Consider the following 19,621-nt stretch of genomic DNA (forward strand, 5'->3'; position numbering starts at 1 on the left):
AAGTGACTCAGTTCAAGGAAATGAGCCTTTAGAATGATGTGGTCACTTAAAACTAGTAGGAAACCAGAGGAATTTTCAGGAATGTTAGCCTTCAGAGAAGTGAGAAAGATCATTAAGCAATAAAACACAGTGAAAGCTTGTACTCTGGAATCAGGTAGGGTCTTGAATTTGGTCTTTGACCACATTACTTTTTCAGTTTCTTCATCTGAAAATGGGCCAAATGATAAAAGCTACTCATTAGATTCTGAGAAAATTAGAACACACATCCAGGCAGTTCCTCAGCTATGGTGCGCTTTGCATCTATTACCTTGTTTGTTCCCCTCAGTTCTGAGGCAGCTCGCCTATTTTACAGATGAAGTTAAAATGTTGAATTCCCAGTTACATGCCTACTTAAAGAGGCAGAGCCAAGATTCTATCTCAAGATTGCAAAGATTCTTTTCTTCTGCCCTATGCTATTATGAAGAACTGTAAAATATGCATTTCTCTTAAACCAGGGATTCTTTAAATTTTAATAAAGTGATAGCAAGTGTTTATAAATTAGATGTTTTTACACTAAGCAGCTTCCTCCAGTTCTACCATATAAAAAGTTTATTGTAATTTAAAACATTTTCAATTGCTTTTATATTAACTTGAAATTTAGCCAATTTAGGCAATTATTAAACCATCTAATTTAGATATATTACAGAAATTTATTCTTGTAATCACTGACCCACAAATTACAAGGCTGAGGAAACAGGTAATTAAAATAGCTTTCATAACACTCATGTTACTGCTCCTCACAATATATAAAGGCAACCCATTCACAGAATATGGATTTTAAACTTTGGAATCCAATTTAACATGCTCAAAAATGAATCAAAGTTATCTAGTGAAATAAAAATGATTATTTCAAGTATATGTACTTCTATTATTTCTAAAATATAAAACAGAAATAGCTTCTGCATACCTAAATTTTACTATTTATGTCCAATTTTCCTACTCCAACACAACTGCCACGTAAAAGGTCATGTCCTGGTTTTTCTCGGTACATTATCACATCAATGGTCAAAGTGCAGCAATTTCAGAAAGCCAGAAGGCAGCCAGAGAGTAATCCAGTCTGAATCACCTAGGACACAGAAGCAGGACTTCATTTCACTATCAACAACTGTAATTCAATTGAACAGGCTCATTAAAGAGCTGAGCTTAGCTTTTCTACTGCCTGCCCAGTGTTTTTCTGAGATTTGTAAACAAAAATAAAACACCTGGTTCTGCTTCTAGATTTGCAAACTGTTAACCTCACTACCCACAGAAAACTGTACCAAGCTGTGAGAAATTACCCAGTTGTAACTTACGATGACTGGTAACATGAAGCCTATTCACAAGGATTGGTTCTGACTTCAGGGGTGAAAAAAAAAAACCAAAAAACCACAACTTCTTGAAAAGGTAAAATAGCTGAAAGCATTTAATATCTAAACAAATCAATCCGTTAATTATAGTAGTCACAAAATATGCTTAATATAGAAACCCACATTTATGTCTTTTAAAAGGGTAAATTGTAGTTTACCTCAAAACATAAATTAACCCACTTAAAGAATCTGCAGAGGTCAAAATCATGGTGAATTTCAAACAACTTCAGAATAAAATAAACCAGTATTTTACACTGCTTTATATCTTAAAAAATGCTTACAACTTCTCATAAAAATAGTCTGAGGCAACTATTTTCTCTTTTATTCTTTAACAGACGTTCAATATTATGGGCAACATTCTTAAAACCTTAAGCTTCACAGACTTTCAGACATTCAAATACTATGGTCCCCTTTTCTTTGATGTGAAAGTTTATTCAGCTAGTAAAAGAAAAAGCATGGTAGACAACTTATACATTTTTCACCAAATTGAAAGTAGTACAAAAATTTCAAGACTACAGAACTACACATCGTACCTAATGTGTCATTAAAAATAGAAGACAGTATTTTCTTCAGCAAATAAAACAGCATCCTGGTATGCCGTAATGCATAAACCTTTTAATGTATACTGTCATTCACAAATTATTTACAACTTCCACTGTGTGAAGAGAACTAGAATGTAAATTTTCTGCAAAACTGGAAAAAAGCAATACAAAATTTGTGAAAGCTTGTGTTTCATATACAAAAGTAAGCCAGTTTTTTTCTTCAAATACCAGATAATGTACACAGTGATATTTTGGACATATTACAGTAATTCTTGAGGATGTTTTAATGCTGGAGGCAAGTTTACAGGCCTTGATTCTTCATCGAGGAGTACTAAGTCTTCTATTTCACTGCCTCTGTATTTCCTTTTACATATTTTTACCACTACCTTTTTCTTGAGAAATAACTTCAAGGCTTCTCTTGATGCAACTGCTTTAGCATTTTCTTTGCTTTTTCCACAGCCAGTGCCCAAATACACAGACTTACATCTCAATTCACAAACAATACTTTCTTGAGAACTCTTGTTTTGAGGCAGATCTGCCAGTTCTTTTAGCGGGACAAAAAACACATCCAGTGTGGCTTTCAGAGCCTCAATAGCTGCGTTTAAGAGCTCGCCATGATTCACACTGGGACTAAAGCCACCGACAGCCACCAACTTCCATGCCACTGTTTTATACAGTCTATTGAAAAAAGGTTGTTTCTGTTTCACATCTTCGTTGGTTAACTTGCAACAAGAGAACTTGACAGAACTCTCACTCGACTGTGAAGTACTTTTGGAAGGCAGCTGTGCCGTGCTGGTCTGAGAACTACTCTTAGAAGCCAGCTGGGACACACTTGCTATGGCAGTGTTTTTGGAGACCAGAGAGCCACTGGTCTGGGAGCTGTTCTTGGAAGCTAACAGTGACGCAGCTACCTGTGAAGCGCTTTTGGAAGTCAGCATTGTGTTCACTGAGGTGTTGCTCTTGGGGGTTAGTGAAGATGTGCCTGATGATGAACTGTTTTTAGAAACTGATGATGAAACACTTGCCTCTGAACTGGCTTTAGAAGTTAACCCGCTGGAAGCTGTCTCTGAACTAGCTTTAGAAGACAACAGTGGCAACTCTACTTCTGAGCTTCCTGAGGAGCCCAACAAGGGTACCTCAATCTCTGAGACGCTTTGAGAGACTGAGGCGGACAAGCCTTCCAAAGCACTCTTTTTCGGCGATCCACTTTGTTGTCTGGAATCAGTGGACTGGGTTACATGACTATTCACACTGGATTTCAACAATGAAGAAACAAATGATGCTGAACCATGTTTATCTGGAACTTCTGGTTCAGAAGCTTTTCCAGACCCTACTGCTGTCACCTGAGAGGCAGCGCTGCTGCTGCTTTGGCTGGCAACTGCGCGCTCTCCATCACTTGTGGCGCTATTCTGACTTGGGGTGCTGGAGCTCCGAGCTGAGTTCCCACTACTCTCTGATTTGGAAGAGGAACCTGAACAGGTTGAGCTGCTCTCCTGCTGAGCTGATGTTTTAGCAGGAATTTTCAGACGATCTTGCTCAACTGCAGAATTGTTTTTCCCTTCTATGGTTCGTTTTTTGGCTGGCTCTTCTACCCCTTCTGAAAAAAAGGAAAGCAGATATGTAAGTCTACTTCACACACACACATCAGCTCAAAATGTACAAGACAGATAACACATATTAAAACAAAGGCACAAGGTAAGGTGAAATTACTTCAGGATTTGTAGATTCTTTACAAAGTGTGGAATAACTTCATTAATTCTCAAAACAGCTTTGAGTAACATCAATAATTTCTAACATTAAAAAATGAACAGTATAGGTAACATTTGACACTTCGAAATCTCATGGCAGTCAAAGGAAACTATCAAATTCAAAGCCTAAAGCACATAAACACATAATTTAACATTCCAACTTGATTAATATTATAAAATTGTAACTCATTAAAAATTAGTAATAACGATAATTCCTAATTACATCAAACTTAAGTTCTAAACTCCTATGTATGTTCACATCTATGATCTGCTAACCATTGCTACTCGATATCCCTCTTTTCTTCACCTTGGCAACCAGTTCGTCTCTTGTGATATGGATTGGAGCATCTGTCACTTTGATGCCTTCAGCCATACTAAGTATTTTATCCATAACTTTTTGAGGGTACCTGTAACAAGAAGGGAGAGACGTTTCAGAAAGTGTTTTTGCTCCGCTGCCACCTCTAGGGTACAAAAACTGCAGGCCACAGGAACTGCATTTCCTGGTAGTAAACAAGAAACTGAACCAACCGCCAGGAACTTTCGGTTTCCTGGAACTTCACACACAAACGCCCAGGGTCTGGGAGGCGGGGCCCTTTCTTACAAACCTAATTTAGATTTAGTGTCTCTCTCTCCCGAAGAGCATTGTCAGCTCATCGCCAACGACACCAATGGCAGCTCCCCACGCTACGGGGGCACCTCCAGACCGTGAATCGTGTCGGCTTCTGACAGAGACGCCCTTCTCACCCTTAGAGGGCAGCAGGTCCCGCGGATTCCCGCGCTTCACCACTCCCCCTCCCGGCCGACGGCTCCGGGCCTCGGGAAACGGGGGACGCGGGCTCACTCACCGGCACCCGAGGAAGACGTGGTTGGCCCAGGCCATGGAAAAGGAGATGAGCTGCTGCAGCTGCCGATTGCGGGTCCCGCTCTCGGCGTCGGCGGCCTCCTCTCGGGGAGCGGAGGCAGCACCGCCGGCGGGGGCCAGGTCCCCGGCGTTGCGGAGCAGGAACTCTCGGCGGTGGCGCCAGTGTTTGTCGGTCTCGCCGTCGCAGCGTAGCGCCTCCACCCAGGCGGCCACTCGCGGGTTCTGGCTCAGGTATTCCGACACCTCCTGCGCCATGTTGGGCCTGCGGGTCGCGGAGGCCGGGAGCGGACTCTGAGCCGGGAGGCAGGCGGGGGGCGCGGGGCGAGCGGCCCTGTCACTGCGGCCTGCACCGGCAGTCCTCCAGAGAACGCCCCTCCAGAGGCCCAAACACCAAACAACAGCGCCGGGAGCAGCTGAACCGCCCACTTCCGCCCGCCGCCGGCTCCTTCCCTTTTATAACCTCGTCGCCGCTGAGCGCCCGCGCGTCCTTCCGGCGCGAGCCGGCTCTCCCAGGACGCCTTGCGGCGCGCGAGCTGCCGCGACGCTGCCGCCCCGACGGCAGCGGGGGGAGGGGAGGCGGAGCGAGGGCGGGCGGGGGCGCACCTCCCGCCCCAAGAGGGCAGTTCGTCTGTGGGTTCGCCTGGGGTACCCTTGACCTCCGCGCCCGTCTCCCCGTTCTGGGTCGGCTTTGTGACGCCGCGCGCTCCGGCTTCCTCCCTCCCGCTCCTGGCCCGTCGCTCCGGGGGGCGGCCGAGGGCAGCTGGGAATGCGGACTGGCTGGGCGGGGCCGGCCGAGTCCTCGCGTCTAGCGCGCGTCCCCGCCGACTCGAGCTGCTTTCCCAACGCGAGGTCTGGCGTTTCGGCCCTAGGACGCTGGTTTCGAGCACGGCCAAAATAAAGTTCGCTTTCATCTTTTGGTTACATGGAAAACAGCATCCAGCGCCGTTTCGAATATAGATAAGCGAGGCATTTTGAAGCCGTTCGGGTCTCAGGGCATATAGGGATGTGCGGGTGCGTATTAGTTTCAATTGTGCTAATAAAGATCAATGATAACTTTTATCCAGTTCGATGTTGCTCTGTAGAGCCCAGTCTTTGAAACCAGCCCTGACCCCGCAGATTTAGGTTTCGTTTCCGCAGTAAAACCCAGGCTGTACTGCTTCCTCTTGGGTGGATTTTTGGTCAATATGAAACGCTGCACCAGGACCTTCTGTCTCCGTATTTCGTTAAATTTACAAACAGGAACGCCTAGCTGGACGGAAGGGAGGAATGCGTTTGTCTCCACGGCCCCAACTTTACCCTCTTATAGCATTTTTTTCTTTGCATTTTTTTTTCCCTTTTAGAATGTCCACTCCCGACTTGCTTATGTTTCCAATATTAGGTGTTGAGATGGTTGGATGGCATCACCGACTCAATGGGCATGAGTTTGAGTAAACTCCGGGAGCTGGTGATGGACAGGGAGGCTTGGCATGCTGCAGTCCATGGGGTCGCAAAGAGCGGACACGACTGAGCGACTGAACTGAACTGAGGCAGTCAACAGTCCCTCCCCTTCAGCCCACCCTACCCTCATTGGTTTTCACAAGTTCCCTTCTCTCATTTTCTCTCTGAATTCTTCCTCCCTCTAGTCCAGTAATGTCTCCTTATAGTGAGAAGGCAGTTTAATAGTACGATATATGGTATTATTCTTAACTTCGTGGTCCGTGGTCTATGCCCTGAACCTTCATATGCAAAGTAAACCTTAAAAAAAAAGGCATATATCTTTTAGGTCAAGCATCTGGCTCCTGCAAATCACAAATACTCCAGCTTTCAGCCCAAAATGCTTTCATTATAATTTTAACAATCAGTTTTGAATCCAGTGCCCTCCAAAGCAACATGGCTGGACTGCTACAGGGGAAAAAAAAAAAAAAAATTCTTGGTTTAAAATGTCCAGATATCCAGTATCCTTGCCTGGAAAATCCCATCAACAGAGGAGCCTGTGGGCTGCAGTTCATGGGGTCACAAAGAGTAGGACATGACTTAGAGACTGAGCAGTCTACAGTAATGCTAATCTGAAATTTATGTTATTTGAGGAAAACCTCAAATAATTCAATTTACTGTTATTAAATCCCCCAAACTAGCAATCATGTTTTCTCTATATTACAAATAAAAGTAATTTATTTTTGAATAGCTAGGAACATTGAAAGGTCATTTTTATTTCTTAGACTAAGTTTATATATACCTACACACACACATACACACACACACATATAATTTGAAGTCATTAAATGTAAATCATTAGCCTCTTTTTTGGCAAAGTGGAATCTGTGTATTTTTTTTAAAAGGAAGAGGAAAACAAATATTGTATATTAATGCATAGATATGGATTCTAGAAAAATGATACTGATGAACCTATTTGCAGGACAGGAATAAAGATGCAGACTTAAGAGAATGGACTTGTGAACTCACGGCGGAAGGAGAGGTTGTATAGCACACGGAGCTCAGCTCAGTGCTCTGTGATGAGCTAGAAGGGTGGCATGCATGGGAGGGAGGCTCAGGAGAGGCGCTCAAGAGGGAGGGGTATATGGACACATATAGCTGATTCACCTGGTTATACAGGAGACACAAACACAACACTGTAAAGCAATTATATTCCAATAAAAAATTTAAATAAAAAATAATAAAATATCCAGATATCATCTAGGTGTGGAATCATACTTACCATCTCCCCCATGCCAGATAATTCATCAAAGGAACAATCAAGAGGCTCTTCAGTTCTTCTTCACTTTCTGCCATAAAGGTGGTGTCATCTGCATATCTGAGGTTATTGATATTTCTCCCAGCAATCTTGATTCCAGCTTGTGCTTCATCCAGCCCAGCATTTCTCATGATGTACTCTGCATAAAAGTTGAATAAGCAGGGTGACAATATACAGCCTTGACATACTCCTTTTCCTATTTGGAACCTGTCAGTTGCTCCATGTCCAGTTCTAACTGTTGCTTCCTGACCTGCCTACAGATCTCTCCCATCTCTTTCAGAATTTTCTACAGTTTATTGTGATCCACACAGTCAAAGGCTTTGGCATAGTCAATAAAGTAGAAATAGATGTTTTTCTGGAACTCTCTTGCTTTTTCCATGATCCAGAGGATGTTGGCAATTTGATCTTTAGTTCCTCTGCCTTTTCTAAAACCAGCTTGAACATCTGGAAGTTTGCAGTGCACGTATTGCTGAAGCCTGGCTTGGAGGCTCTGCCTAGACCTTTGGAAAAAGACAATCCACTAGTGCCCTGAACCAGGTTGGGCTGGCCTTTAGGAGAGAAGTGAACACAGAGAAGATCAAGAAATCACCTGACATGAGATTAAAGGGATCAGACACACTTATTAAGATTAGGAGGCCATCACTTGAGACAAGATTAAGAGGTTCCCCGGGGGCTCAGACAGTAAAGAATCTGCCTGCAATGCAGGAGACCCAGGTTCAATCCCTGGGTTGGGAAATCCCCTGGAGAAGGGCATGACAACCCACTCCAGTATTCTTGCCTGGAGAATCCCATGGACAGAGGACCCTGAGCGACTAACACACCCACACACAAGCCGTGCTCATGCCCTAATCTTGTCAGAGACTCCCACCTTTTGAACTCCTGTTCAAACCCCTCGGCAAGTTCTCCAGGGTTGAGACACAGTTTCTCGAGGCAAAAGTCTAGTCTGCCACCCTTTGCCTGGTAAAGCAATAAAGCTATCTACCCTTTTTTATTTCTCCCAAAACTGTTCCCAGGATTTGATTCAGCATTGCTGTACAGGGAGGCTGAGCTTTTGTTAACATAATTACAGTGGTGATGTGTGTGTGTCCTGAAAGTCAATGATGAGAATGTTTTAAGAAGAGTGTAGTCCCCTGTGTCAGAAGCTGTTCTGTGAACAGAGAGAAACTTCATTTAAAAAGGAGTGGAGGAAAATGGCTCCAGAACTAGTGGCGGGCTGAGCACACTGGCCCCTCTCGAAGCCAGCACTGCAGTCCCCGGGCTGATCCGGCCCCTCCCGAACATGGAGGACGTTGAGGCGCTTCTTCGCCCTCCTCCTGCTGCCCACCCGCTACCCCAGCAGAAACTGGGAGGTGGACGTGGCGGCCCAGCTGGGCGAGGATCTCGAGGAGCTGGACCAGATCTGCATTCCTTTCGACAAAGGCAAAACCACAATGGACTTCACTGAGGCGGCACAGCTGATGCAGGGCTCTGCTGTATCTCCAGTCAGAAGGCGGACTAGCTCTCCTCCCTGGCCCACCAGGCTCTCGACTTCATCTCTGACCAGAAGCGGGCCAAGTAGCCCTCCTCCGAGCCGGAAGATGGGACCGTAGGGGAAGCAGCTCTAGGGCCCCCCAGGAGGCGGCGCATAAGTTCCTGTCATTGGACGACCTCTCTGACTTCTGTGTTAACGCGGCTCTCTGGGTGACCAGGTCCCCAGTGGGGCCCTCATCCGCCTCCTGCCCGATGCCCCGGTAGCCCCCGATGAGAGGAAGAATAGTAACCCCTGTACAGCCATCAGGGGGAAGTCCTGGCCCGCCGGAAGGATTTTAGGATGACTGCCCGCCCCAGAATAACGTTCTTGTTGGAGCCGGTGAGTGTCTCTCATGGAGGCACTGCTGCCAAGGAACCAGAAGGAGCCTGGTAGGGTTGAGGAGCACCCATGGAAGTTTCTGTGTGGGGGAGTCCCGGCCCGGTGCTCAGCATCTCCCAGGAGCCAGGCACCTCTCCAGAGGGCCCAGTGCCCAGAAGTGAGGGTGTGGAAGAGGCTGAAGAGAATGCAGAGCGGACAGCAGAGCCCACTGAGGCCTCAGCCCCTGAGGTCCTGATCGAGCCCCAGGAGCCCAGAGCAGACTGCTGCCCACTCCGGGAGCAGAAGGGGGCCTTGAAGCCTGCATCCTGGCTGAAGGAGACCCCAAACTCCTGGCAGGGCCTGGAGCCCTTCGACTCCTTGGATTCTGAGCGCTGCAGGAAAGGGAGGCCCTACCCCGTGCCTCCCGTGTGGAGGGGGTGCCAGGACAGAAGTGAAAGAGGAAGCGTGGTGTCAAGCTGCAGGACTTCCACCAGAGGTACCCGGCCCGCGCCATCAGCAGGAGGCCCTGGCGAAAGGGCCCTTCCTTCGCAGCCAAGGAGGTTCTTTACTGGAAGCATGTGAGGGAGCAGCTGGAGACACTCCAGAAGCTGCAGAGAAGGAAGGTGGCTGAGCAGTGCCACCTCCAAGGGCTGAGGAGGGTAAGTAGCCTGTGGAGGAAAGCCACCTGAAGGACTGCGTGGAAGACCTGGGAGCAGCAGATGACCTCCCAGAGCCTGAGGGGTACACAGAGCCCAAGGGGGCAGAGCCCGGGGAAAAGGCAGACAGGGAAGTGGCAGCCACGCCAGCGTCCCTGTGCTGTAAAGAGCTGGTCCAAAAGAATGTGGAGCTCTTCGTCACCACCTGGAAGCAGGAGCTCATCCAGGAGACAGAGCTGAAGCAGCACGTCCGGGCCTGGGAGGACACCATCCAGACCCTGCTCCAGGAGCAGGAGGAGCATGTGCCCTTTGACATCCACACCTGTGGGGACCAGGTCTCGAGATTCAGCCAACTCAACCAGTGGCGTCCCTTTGCAAAGCTAGTGGTAGGCCAGCCTGCTTTTGAAGTGTGTTGCTCCATGCCGGCCTCCTTGTAGCTGGCTAATGACAACACGGTGGAGGTCACCCAGCAGCCGGGTCTAGAGGTGGCCGTGGACACCATGTCCCTGAGCCTGCTCACATACCAGCAGGCCCATGAACACCCAGACCTACGGTGCACCCTCCACGGTGCTGCCCTGAGAGGGGAGCACCAGGGTTGGGCCCCGGAGCCCATCTCCCACAGATGCTGGGCATGTGTCGTCTCAGTCCACTTTGCTTCCTGGCTGGTCCAGCCTAATAAAGTGTTGCCATCTCACCAGTCCCTTAAAAAAATAATAAATAAATACGATGAAGTGGGGAGGCCAGAAGGGAGCCTGCTCAAGCCGTTACACTCAAGGTCAATTGCTGACCCAGTAAGAAAACAAGTGCCTTTGCATCTTCAACAGGAAGCAGGCTATTACTTCACAACCCAGCTGGGGGATGCATTTCTCCTCCCCAGGCAACAACCTAGTGAATGAGAGACTGAAAATCAGCCAAGGAACTCGAGCCCGGGCCTTGGTAACAACCTAGAGGGGTGGAATGGGGAAGGAGGTGGGAGGGATGTTAAAGTGGGAGGGGACATGGGTAAACCTATGGCTGTTTCATGTTGATGTTTGGTAGAAACCAACACAATACCGTGGGAGAAGGCAATGGCACCCCACTCCAGTACTCTTGCCTGGAAAACCCCATGGATGGAGGAGCCTGGTGGGCTTCAGTCCATGCGGTTGCTGGGAGTCAGACATGACTGAGCGACTTCACTTTCACTTTTCACTTTCATGCATTGGAGAAGGAAATGGCAACCCACTCCAGTGTTCTGGCCTGGAGAATCTCAGGGACAGGGGAGCCTGGTGGGCTGCTATGTATGGGGTCACACAGAGTCGGACATGACTGAAGCAACTTAGCAGCAGCAACACAATACTGTAACACAATTATCCATCAATTAAAAATAAAATTTTTAAAAAGCCACTACACTTGAAACTCCCTGTTTCCTCCAATGGACTCTTTGTTTATATTAGCCCCACCCAACTCCTTCTCCTCTATAAAACAGCCCTCCTCTCCTTCGGTTTTTGGACTTGTCTATTTTTCTGTGGATTTGCATGTTCTAAATTGCCATCCTTTGCTGTTCCTGAGTAAATCCATTTTTACTGGGAAAACAACTGACTTTCTTATTGTTTTAGGTCAGCTATGCCAAAGCCTTTGACTGTGTGGATCACAATAAACTGTGGAAAATTCTGAAAGAGATGGGAATCCCAGACCACCTAACCTGCCTCTTGAGAAATCTGTATGCAGGTCAGGAAGCAACAGTTAGAACTGGACATGGAACAACAGACTGGTTCCAAATAGGAAAAGGAGGATGTCAAGGCTGTATATTGTCACCCTGCTTATTTAACTTCTATGCAGAGTATATCATGAGAAACGCTAGACTGGAAGAAACACAAGCTGGAATCAAGATTGCCGGGAGAAATATCAGTAACCTCAGATATGCAGATGACACCACCCTTATGGCAGAAAGTGAAGAGGAACTACAAAGCCTCTTGATGAAAGTAAAAGAGGAGAGTGAAAAAGTTGGCTTAAAGCTCAACATTCAGAAAACGAAGATCATGGCATCCAGTCCCATCACTTCATGGGAAATAGATGGGGAAACAATGGAAACAGTGTCAGACTTTATTTTGGGGGGCTCCAAAATCACTGCAGATGGTGACTGCAGTCATGAAATTAAAAGACGCTTACTCCTTGGAAGGAAAGTTATGACCAACCTAGACAGCTTATTCAAAAGCAGAGACATTACTTTGCCGACTAAGGTCCGTTTAGTCAAGGCCATGGTTTTTCCAGTAGTCATGTATGGATGTGAGAGTTGGACTGTGAAGAAGGCTGAGCGCCGAAGAATTGATGCTTTTGAACTGTGGTGTTGGAGAAGACTCTTGAGAGTCCCTTGGACTGCAAGGAGATCCAACCAGTCCATTCTGAAGGAGATCAGCCCTGGGATTTCTTTGGAAGGAATGATGCTAAAGCTGAAACTCCAATACTGTGGCCACCTCATGAGAAGAGTTGACTCATTGGAAAAGACTCTGATGCTGGGAGGGATTGGGGGCAGGAGGAGAAGGGGATGACAGAGGATGAGATGGCTGGATGGCATCACTGACTCGATGGACGTGCGTCTGAGTGAATTCCGGGAGTTGGTGATGGACAGGGAAGCCTGGCGTGCTGTGATTCATGGGGTCGCAAAGAGTCGGACACGACTGAGTGACTGAACTGAACTGAACTGTGGAGAAATCAAGAAAGAGGAATACTGGTATTAATGATCCAATGGCTTCCCAGGAGGCTCAGTGGTAAAGAATCAGCCTGCTGATGCAGGAGACATGGATTCGATCCCTACTCCAGAATTCTTGCTGGGAAAATCCCATGGACAGAGGGACCTGGTGGGCTAAAGTCCATGGGGTCACAAAGAGGCTGACATGACAGAGCACACAGAATGCACACATTAGAGACTGGAACCACTGGCTTAGCAAAAGCAGTTTTGGTGGAGTGACAGAGGCAGACTTGTCTTGGAGTAACCTCAGGAGCAGGAAGTGGAGACATCAGCTGTGAAAGAGAGAAGAGAGAGGAAGCTAGAGAGGGTCATGGATCCGGGCAGTTTTTAAATTTAAGATGAGAGTAGCTTCATTGTGTGTACCAGCTGACTGATAGGAGCTAAGGGAGACAGGGATTGAGGATACGGTCGAAAACGGGGGTAAAAGAAAATTTCTGAAGAAGTCCGAGGGTCTGGGATCCAACATGGAGGAGGAGAGATTAACCTCAGGTAGATGGAGAAAACTTTCCTCCATTTTAAAAGAAAAAAGTTTGTAAAGATTGGAGATGGGAGGTGAGATGGAGTCTGTGTGATGGAGTGGAGAATGTTTCAAATGGACATTTCAGAGAACAGGGAGCAAGCTGCCCAGATAAACAGTGCAAGTGAAGCCACTCAGTCGCGTCCAACTCTTTTCGACCCCATGGACTGTAGCCTACCAGGCGCCTCTGTCCATGGGATTTTCCAGGCTATAGCACTGGAGTGGATTGCCATTTCCTTCTCCAGCGGATCTTCCCGACCCAGGGATGGAACCCAGGTCTCCCGCATTGTAGACAGACACTTTACCGTAAGTTCTGGTCAACTTTTTTAAAATTGTAAATTATACATACACACATACATACATACAAAAAGGAAATGTCTAAAGAGGATTGAAAGTGAAAACATCCCTCCCTTCTCAGCCTGGTTGCCCTTAGAGAGATTATAATGAATATCAGTCTCTTGCTTTCTTTGGGGGGCTATTTTCATAACTCCACATTATATGCTTACATTGTGTGTGTGTGTGTGTGTGTGTGTGTGTGTGTGTGTGCGCGCGCTCAGTCATGTCTGATGACTCTTTGTGACCCCATGGACTGTAGCCTGATAGGGTCCTCTGTCCATGGAATTCTCCAGGGAAGGAAACCGCATCTCCTGCATTGGCAGGTGGATTCTGCAGCTCTAGCGCCACCTGGGAAGCCCATAGTTATATTATTTCTTGATTTTTCAACTTTATGCATTTCATTCCACCTCTGAATGTGAAAAATGATAAATCTGTATCATTTACACAGTCTCTTCCCTCACCCAATGTTTGTTAAATATTTAGTGTTCTTCTGTTGGTCACCTGTCACACATTTAAATATTATATCTAATCTTTAATTTCTTAATCTATCAACTTTAGATGGTTAGCTCTTGATTCCCATGTAAGGTAAAAAATTCTGGGGCAGAGGCCATATAGCAGATATTTGGACATTCAGAAAAATCTGGCTTGAAGAGAAAATCTAACCCCTAGTGGTGAACTGGCAGCAGGTAGAGAATTCTAAAGTGTTCCTCCAATATCTATGCCATTTTGTTTTTACATTAAGCCTTGACATTAATAAATGTCCACAAATGTGTTTGCTGCTGTGAGAGTTAAATAGGATTGTGAAGTTACATCTTTCACGAGGGGTAGTTTCTAAAAAATCAGCATATAAGATGAAAGTCAGATAAGACATGATAGCACTCTGCTTTCTTTTCCTGTGGCATAGCAATAACCTCAATTTTAGAAGGGCTTCTTGAGTATCTAGTGATGTGAAGAAGTGGGGTAACTGTGGGCTTCCTCTACAGATTCACAGATTCTAGTTTGATTAATTTTAGTTGCATGTGACAAAACTAATTATGAGTTAAAACAACTTCTGCTTAAACAGAAAAGGGGAATTTATTGGCTATATTCCCGATATTTCAGGAAGTAGACTTTTGGGATCCAGGTACTCAATGTAATCAGGAAGCCTGTTTCTTTTCATCTCTAGGCTTTGCTTTTTCTGTGTTAGCCTCAATCTCAGATAAGCTCTTCTTGCATAATGGCAAGATGGTTCCCAGCGGCCCACAGCATGTACATCTGCCAGAGTTCAGCAAAGACTTTGGAAAGAGCCTTTCCTGGTAGTTTCTGTGATCATCTGGAGGTCCTTTTGGGAATTCATTCATTCTGCTGAGGTGTATTTTTATTCCTCAAGCAGTCTAGCCAGGAATGTGAAGTATTCTGGTTGTGCAGGTCTGAGTTATGCATCTACCCTAAGAACAATAAAACATCTGAGTAGAGTCAATATCATGCAAGAGAAATAACAAAATCAATAAATAAAGAATTCACACTCAAAAAAGTGGGAGTAACAGCCTTATGCACTGTAGAATCACTAAATACCAGAAAATAGTTTAAAGAAAGGATGATAATAATGTTTCAGATGGTACACGATAATCCTATACTGTGGGAAGCCCTTTTATAAGATGACTTCCCTTCCTCCACATTTTAGCCAAAGCGATAAAACCTTTTCACAGCAATTAGTATAGTTCCTTACCTAATACTGGGCTTCCCAGGTAGTGCTAGTGGCAAAGAACCCACCTGCCAATGCAGGAGACAAAGAGATGCAAGTTTGATCCCTGGGTCAGGAAGATCCCTTGGAGGAGGAAATGGCAATCCACGCCAGTATTCTTGCCTGGAGAATCCTATGGACAGAGGAGCATATAGATCCTTCCGGAAAACAATTCCATTTTTTTAGTCCTCATGTTCCTCCTAATGCTGGTAAGATGAGGTCATTATTACCTGTACTTTCCCATACGTTTGTGACAGTCTTTCCTTGTGCTTTATCCTTAGGTTTAAATCTAGGAGTGAGATACAGATAGAGATCAGACAAGAGTTGGTACTTGAAGAAGCTCAGTTCAAGCTCCCATAAAATAATAAACTTGATGCTGGCTCTTCGAAATCATGGAAAGTTAGCACCAGAAGGGAACCATGAGATCGTGTTTATTTCACACGTGAGGAAGCTGATGGTGAGAGTGGTTAAATAATTGCCCAAGGTCAAACAGTGGGTTAATGGGAAAGCAAGAACGAGAAACTAAGAAAAACAGTCAGCCTGTTGCCTTTTGGTCTAGGACCCTGTCCCCTGTCATATATTGCTCCCTGCTGCTGTGCTCAGTCATGTCCAACTTTCTGCGACCCCACAGACTATAGCTCCTCTGTAGGTTGGTCATAACTTTCCTTCCCAGGAGTAGCCGTCATTTAATTTCATGGTTGCAATCACCATCTACAGTGATTTGGGAGCCCCCCAAAATAAAGTCTGACACCGTTTCCTCTATTTCTCCATCTATTTCCCACGAAGTGATGGGACCAGATGCCGTGATCTTGGTTTTCTGAATGTTGAGCTTTAAGCCAACTTTTTCACTCTCCCCTTTCACTTTCATCAAGAGGCTTTTTAGTTCCTCTTCACTTTCTGCCATAAGGGTGGTGTCATCTGCATATCTGAGGTTATTGATATTTCTCCCGGCAATCTTGATTCCAGCTTGTGTTTCTTCCAGTCCGGCGTTTCTCATGATGTACTCTGCATAAAAGTTAAATAAGCAGGGTGACAATATACAGCCTTGACATCCTCTTTTTCCTATTTGGAACCAGTCCGTTGTTCTATGTCCAGTTCTAACTGTTGCTTCCTGACCTGCATATAGGTTTCTCAAGAGACAGGTTAGGTGGTCTGGGATTCCCATCTCTTTCAGAATTTTCCACAGTTTATTGTGATCCATGCATTAAAAAGCAGAGATATTACTTTGCCAACAAAGGTCCATCTAGTGAAGGCTATGATTTTTCCAGTGGTCATGTATGGATGTGAGAGTTGGACTATAAAGAAAGCTGAGCCCCGAAGAACTGATGCTTTTGAACTGTGGTGTTGGAGAAGACTCTTGCGAGTCCCTTGGGCTGCAAGGAGATCCAACCAGTCCATTCTAAAGGAGACCAGTCCTGGGTGTTCATTGGAAGGACTGATGCTGAAGCTGAAACTCCAATACTTTGGCCACCTCATGCGAAGAGTTGACTCATTGGAAAAGACCCTGATGCTGACAGGGATTGGGGGCAGGAGGAGAAGGGGATGACAGAGGATGAGATGGCTGGATGGCATCACCGACTCAATGCACGCGAGTTTGGGTGGACTCCGGGGGTTGGTGATGGACAGGCAGGCCTGGTGTGCTGCCACTCATGGGGTTGCAAAGAGTCAGACATGACTGAGTGACTGAACTGAACTGATGTGGAAGTTCCCAGGCAAGAATACTGGAGTGGGTTGCCATTGCTCCTTGGTGAAGTCTAATTAATTCTGATTAAGTGTCAAGGTGTAGTGGCTGAAAAGAAATAGGAACTAAATCAACATTGGCTAAATCCAGGCACTAAAATAGGACAGCAATATTCCACTTAATTATCGGGCAATTTGAAAACTAGGAAGAGGAAACATTGAAATGTGTGCTTCGTTATGCTCTGGGCTCCAGTACATGAATGTATGGTTGCCTTGAAACCATGGGCAGGGGAGGAGGTAGAAAGGTACGCTCCTGGATGGATCCAGGATGCCAAATGGGAGGCTGGTGCTTCACCTAACTTAGTGGTTAAGAACAACCATTTGGCGATCAGACACTCGTAGGGTTGAATTCTGGCTGCATTATATATCACAACTGCCACCTTGGGCAAATTGTTTAACTTCTGCAAGTCTTTGTTTTCTTTTTTTAGGTATTTTTGTGTATTTTTTTATGGCTGTGCTGGGTCTTCATTGCTGTGAGGGCTTTCTCTAACTGCGGCAAGCAGGGGCTACTCTCTAGTTGCAGTTTGTCAGCTTCTCACTGCTGTGGCTTCTCCGGGTGGAGTCAGGCTCTAGGGCGGGGCTTGGGTAGTTGTGTACATGGGCTCAGTAGCTGTGGTTCCCAGGTTCTAGAGCCCAGGCTCAGTAGTTGTGGAGCATGGGCTTAGTTGCTCCGAGGAATAAGGGATCTTTCCAGAGCAAGGATCAATCAAATCGGTGTCTCTTGAATTGACAGCTGGATTCTTTACTACTGAGCCACCAGAGAAGCCCCAAGTCTTTGTTTTCTTAATTTCAAAACAAGGATAATGGTACATATGAATTATAAGGAATAAATGAGATCACGTTGATAATACTTCTTTTGCCTTCTACATTCTGCTCCAACTTGCAAAAGGCAGAGACCACAGCTACCCTCCACTCCACCACCACCACCATCACAAACTGGCCAAGTGGTAACAGAAGTCAGAGCCACCTCTGGAATTCCTGAGGAAAATGGGCAAAGGAAGCATCTTTAGCTATATCTGTCACAGGAAGGGGGCCCCCCTCCAGAGCCTGACAGTGGGCTCTTGCCTAACACTCTGAAATGAACTGTCCAAGGAGACACAGGCACTGATAAATCGGAAGGCTTTGTTGGGGATGGGAACCCGGGTGGAAGGCAGGAGGGTAAGGGGACCCAGGAGGACTGTTCTGCCACGTGGCTCGCAGTGTCAGGTTTTACGGTGGTGGGATTTGCTTCCCGGTTGTCTGTGGCCAATCATTCTGACTCAGGGTCCTCCCTGGGTGTGTGTGCATTGCTCAGCCAAGATGGATTCCAGCAAGGAGGATTCTGGGAGGTTGGTAGGATAGGGATTGGCGTCTCCTCTCTCCTCTTGACCCTTCCCGAATTCTTCAGTTTGGTGGTAGCTTGTGAGTTCTGCATTCCTTACCAGACCTCCTGTGTAAAGTAACTCATACAAATGGTTACTATCTTGTGTGGTCAGGGCAGACAGTTTCAGTCAGTGAGGCTCCCCTTGACCTATCTATCAAGACCCCTCAGATATTAATGTTAGACACTACTTTTAAATTTTTAATCAGCAATTTATTTAACCCCGCTGAATAAGTAGAGTAGTCGTGTGAAAAATCTGCAAGCTTATAAGGAATATCTGGGTCAATGGATTCAATCCTTCATTCTTTCATTCTAGCAAGTACCTATTAACTCCCTACCAAGGGTCATATCAATGAGACCAATGTTATATAATTGGGGTAGGGATAAAGCTGAGGGGCAGAAAAGTGTTCAGCAAGTGGTCTAAACAGAAAGAATGTGCTGGAACCTTTGATGGGCTACCAAAGGCTACACTTAAAAATCCCATCTTCCTGTCTCCCCTTCTATGCAAATGTTGGTTGAATAAGGATGAGTTTTTAAAAACCTCAATTAATTTTAAGGAAGGAAACAAAGCAAGTGTTTTTCTTCTCACCAGGGAAGGCAATTTTGATGTTAAACACCTCATTGATAGTGGTAATACCATGCAGTTAATTTTGAAATGGGAACAAAAGAAGTGTTTTCATTTTCACTAGGCAAGGCAGTTTTAAACACCTCATTGAGGGTAGTACTGCTAGGCTCATTCGAGACTTGATTATAGCCCCTCTTGATATGACAATACCGAACGCAGGGTGAAACCTATCAGCACTTGGAGGAGTTTTCACCCCCCACCCCCACCAGCAAAGCCACATTTTCTCTATTTCTTGAAAGGCGTATCGGAGAGCTGCACAATCCAATTATTTTTACAACGCCAAGTCCCATGGAAATGAATTCAGGAGCTTACTCCATTGATTTCAGTAGGGCTTGGTGTGGTGATATTGATTCCACAGGGCTTTGATAAAGAGTGAAGAGAGTGGGCCAGTTTTTACTCACATTTATTTATTTTTCCAAGCTCAAGCTTAAGAGGATCAGAATGTGCTTTTTATCATGCCTTACGACATTATGACACTAGAACTAATAAGCAGGGAGGGGAAAGAACATAGTTCTATTACCTCCATAGCCATGGATTTACTCACTTTTTGTGCAGAAAATCTGAGTGCACTTTTCAGTAAACTTGTGACAGGAATCAGACATTAGGCTTCAGCTTGGAGTCACGGGAAGAGATTGAAGGGTTGAACTGTTCAGCAGCTCAGACTGGCCATATCATTGCCTGGGTGGCTCTGGACCTACTGGCCTCCTTTTTTTTTTCTTTTTTTGAAAGACAAGGGTCATAGTTCTCTAGTTTTTGGTTCCAAGAGAGGAGATGCAATATATCCGTTTGAACAAATTTGAAGAATTACTTTAATTCTCTTCTGACACGTAATTCTATTTC

General features: G+C 45.7%; 1 protein-coding gene and 1 pseudogene across 2 annotated transcripts; one reads left to right on the top strand and one right to left on the bottom strand.

The window, feature by feature from the left end:
* Positions 1,415 to 4,980, bottom strand: CDKN2AIP (CDKN2A interacting protein). 2 transcript variants are annotated; one of them, XM_018042112.1, is made up of 3 exons: positions 4,521 to 4,980; positions 3,983 to 4,082; positions 1,415 to 3,524 (listed from the first exon to the last, which is right to left on the bottom strand). In XM_018042112.1, exons 1-3 carry the CDS (start codon positions 4,790 to 4,792, stop codon positions 3,516 to 3,518), a joined length of 381 nt encoding a protein of 126 aa, XP_017897601.1. In that variant the 5' UTR covers positions 4,793 to 4,980; the 3' UTR covers positions 1,415 to 3,515. The 2 variants fall into 2 exon arrangements, with proteins under 2 accessions (XP_017897601.1, XP_005698809.3); XM_005698752.3 differs by having other exon boundaries at positions 3,952 to 4,082; positions 4,521 to 4,972.
* Positions 8,548 to 10,331, top strand: LOC102186930 (annotated as a pseudogene).

Source organism: Capra hircus, chromosome 27 (genome assembly GCF_001704415.2).
Source record: "Capra hircus breed San Clemente chromosome 27, ASM170441v1, whole genome shotgun sequence".
Lineage (NCBI taxonomy): Eukaryota > Metazoa > Chordata > Mammalia > Artiodactyla > Bovidae > Capra > Capra hircus.

What these genes read in the sequence shown, in the direction of transcription:
- CDKN2AIP (XM_005698752.3), bottom strand. Translation starts at nt 4,792, where the DNA reads ATGGCGCAGGAGGTGTCGGAATACCTGAGCCAGAACCCGCGAGTGGCC. An exon ending in CACGTCTTCCTCGGGTGCCG is followed by an intron (nt 4,083 to 4,520) that starts GTGAGTGAGCCC and finishes TTCTTGTTACAG; the next exon opens with GTACCCTCAAAAAGTTATGG. An exon ending in AGGGATATCGAGTAGCAATG is followed by an intron (nt 3,525 to 3,951) that starts GTTAGCAGATCA and finishes CCTTTTTTTCAG; the next exon opens with AAGGGGTAGAAGAGCCAGCC.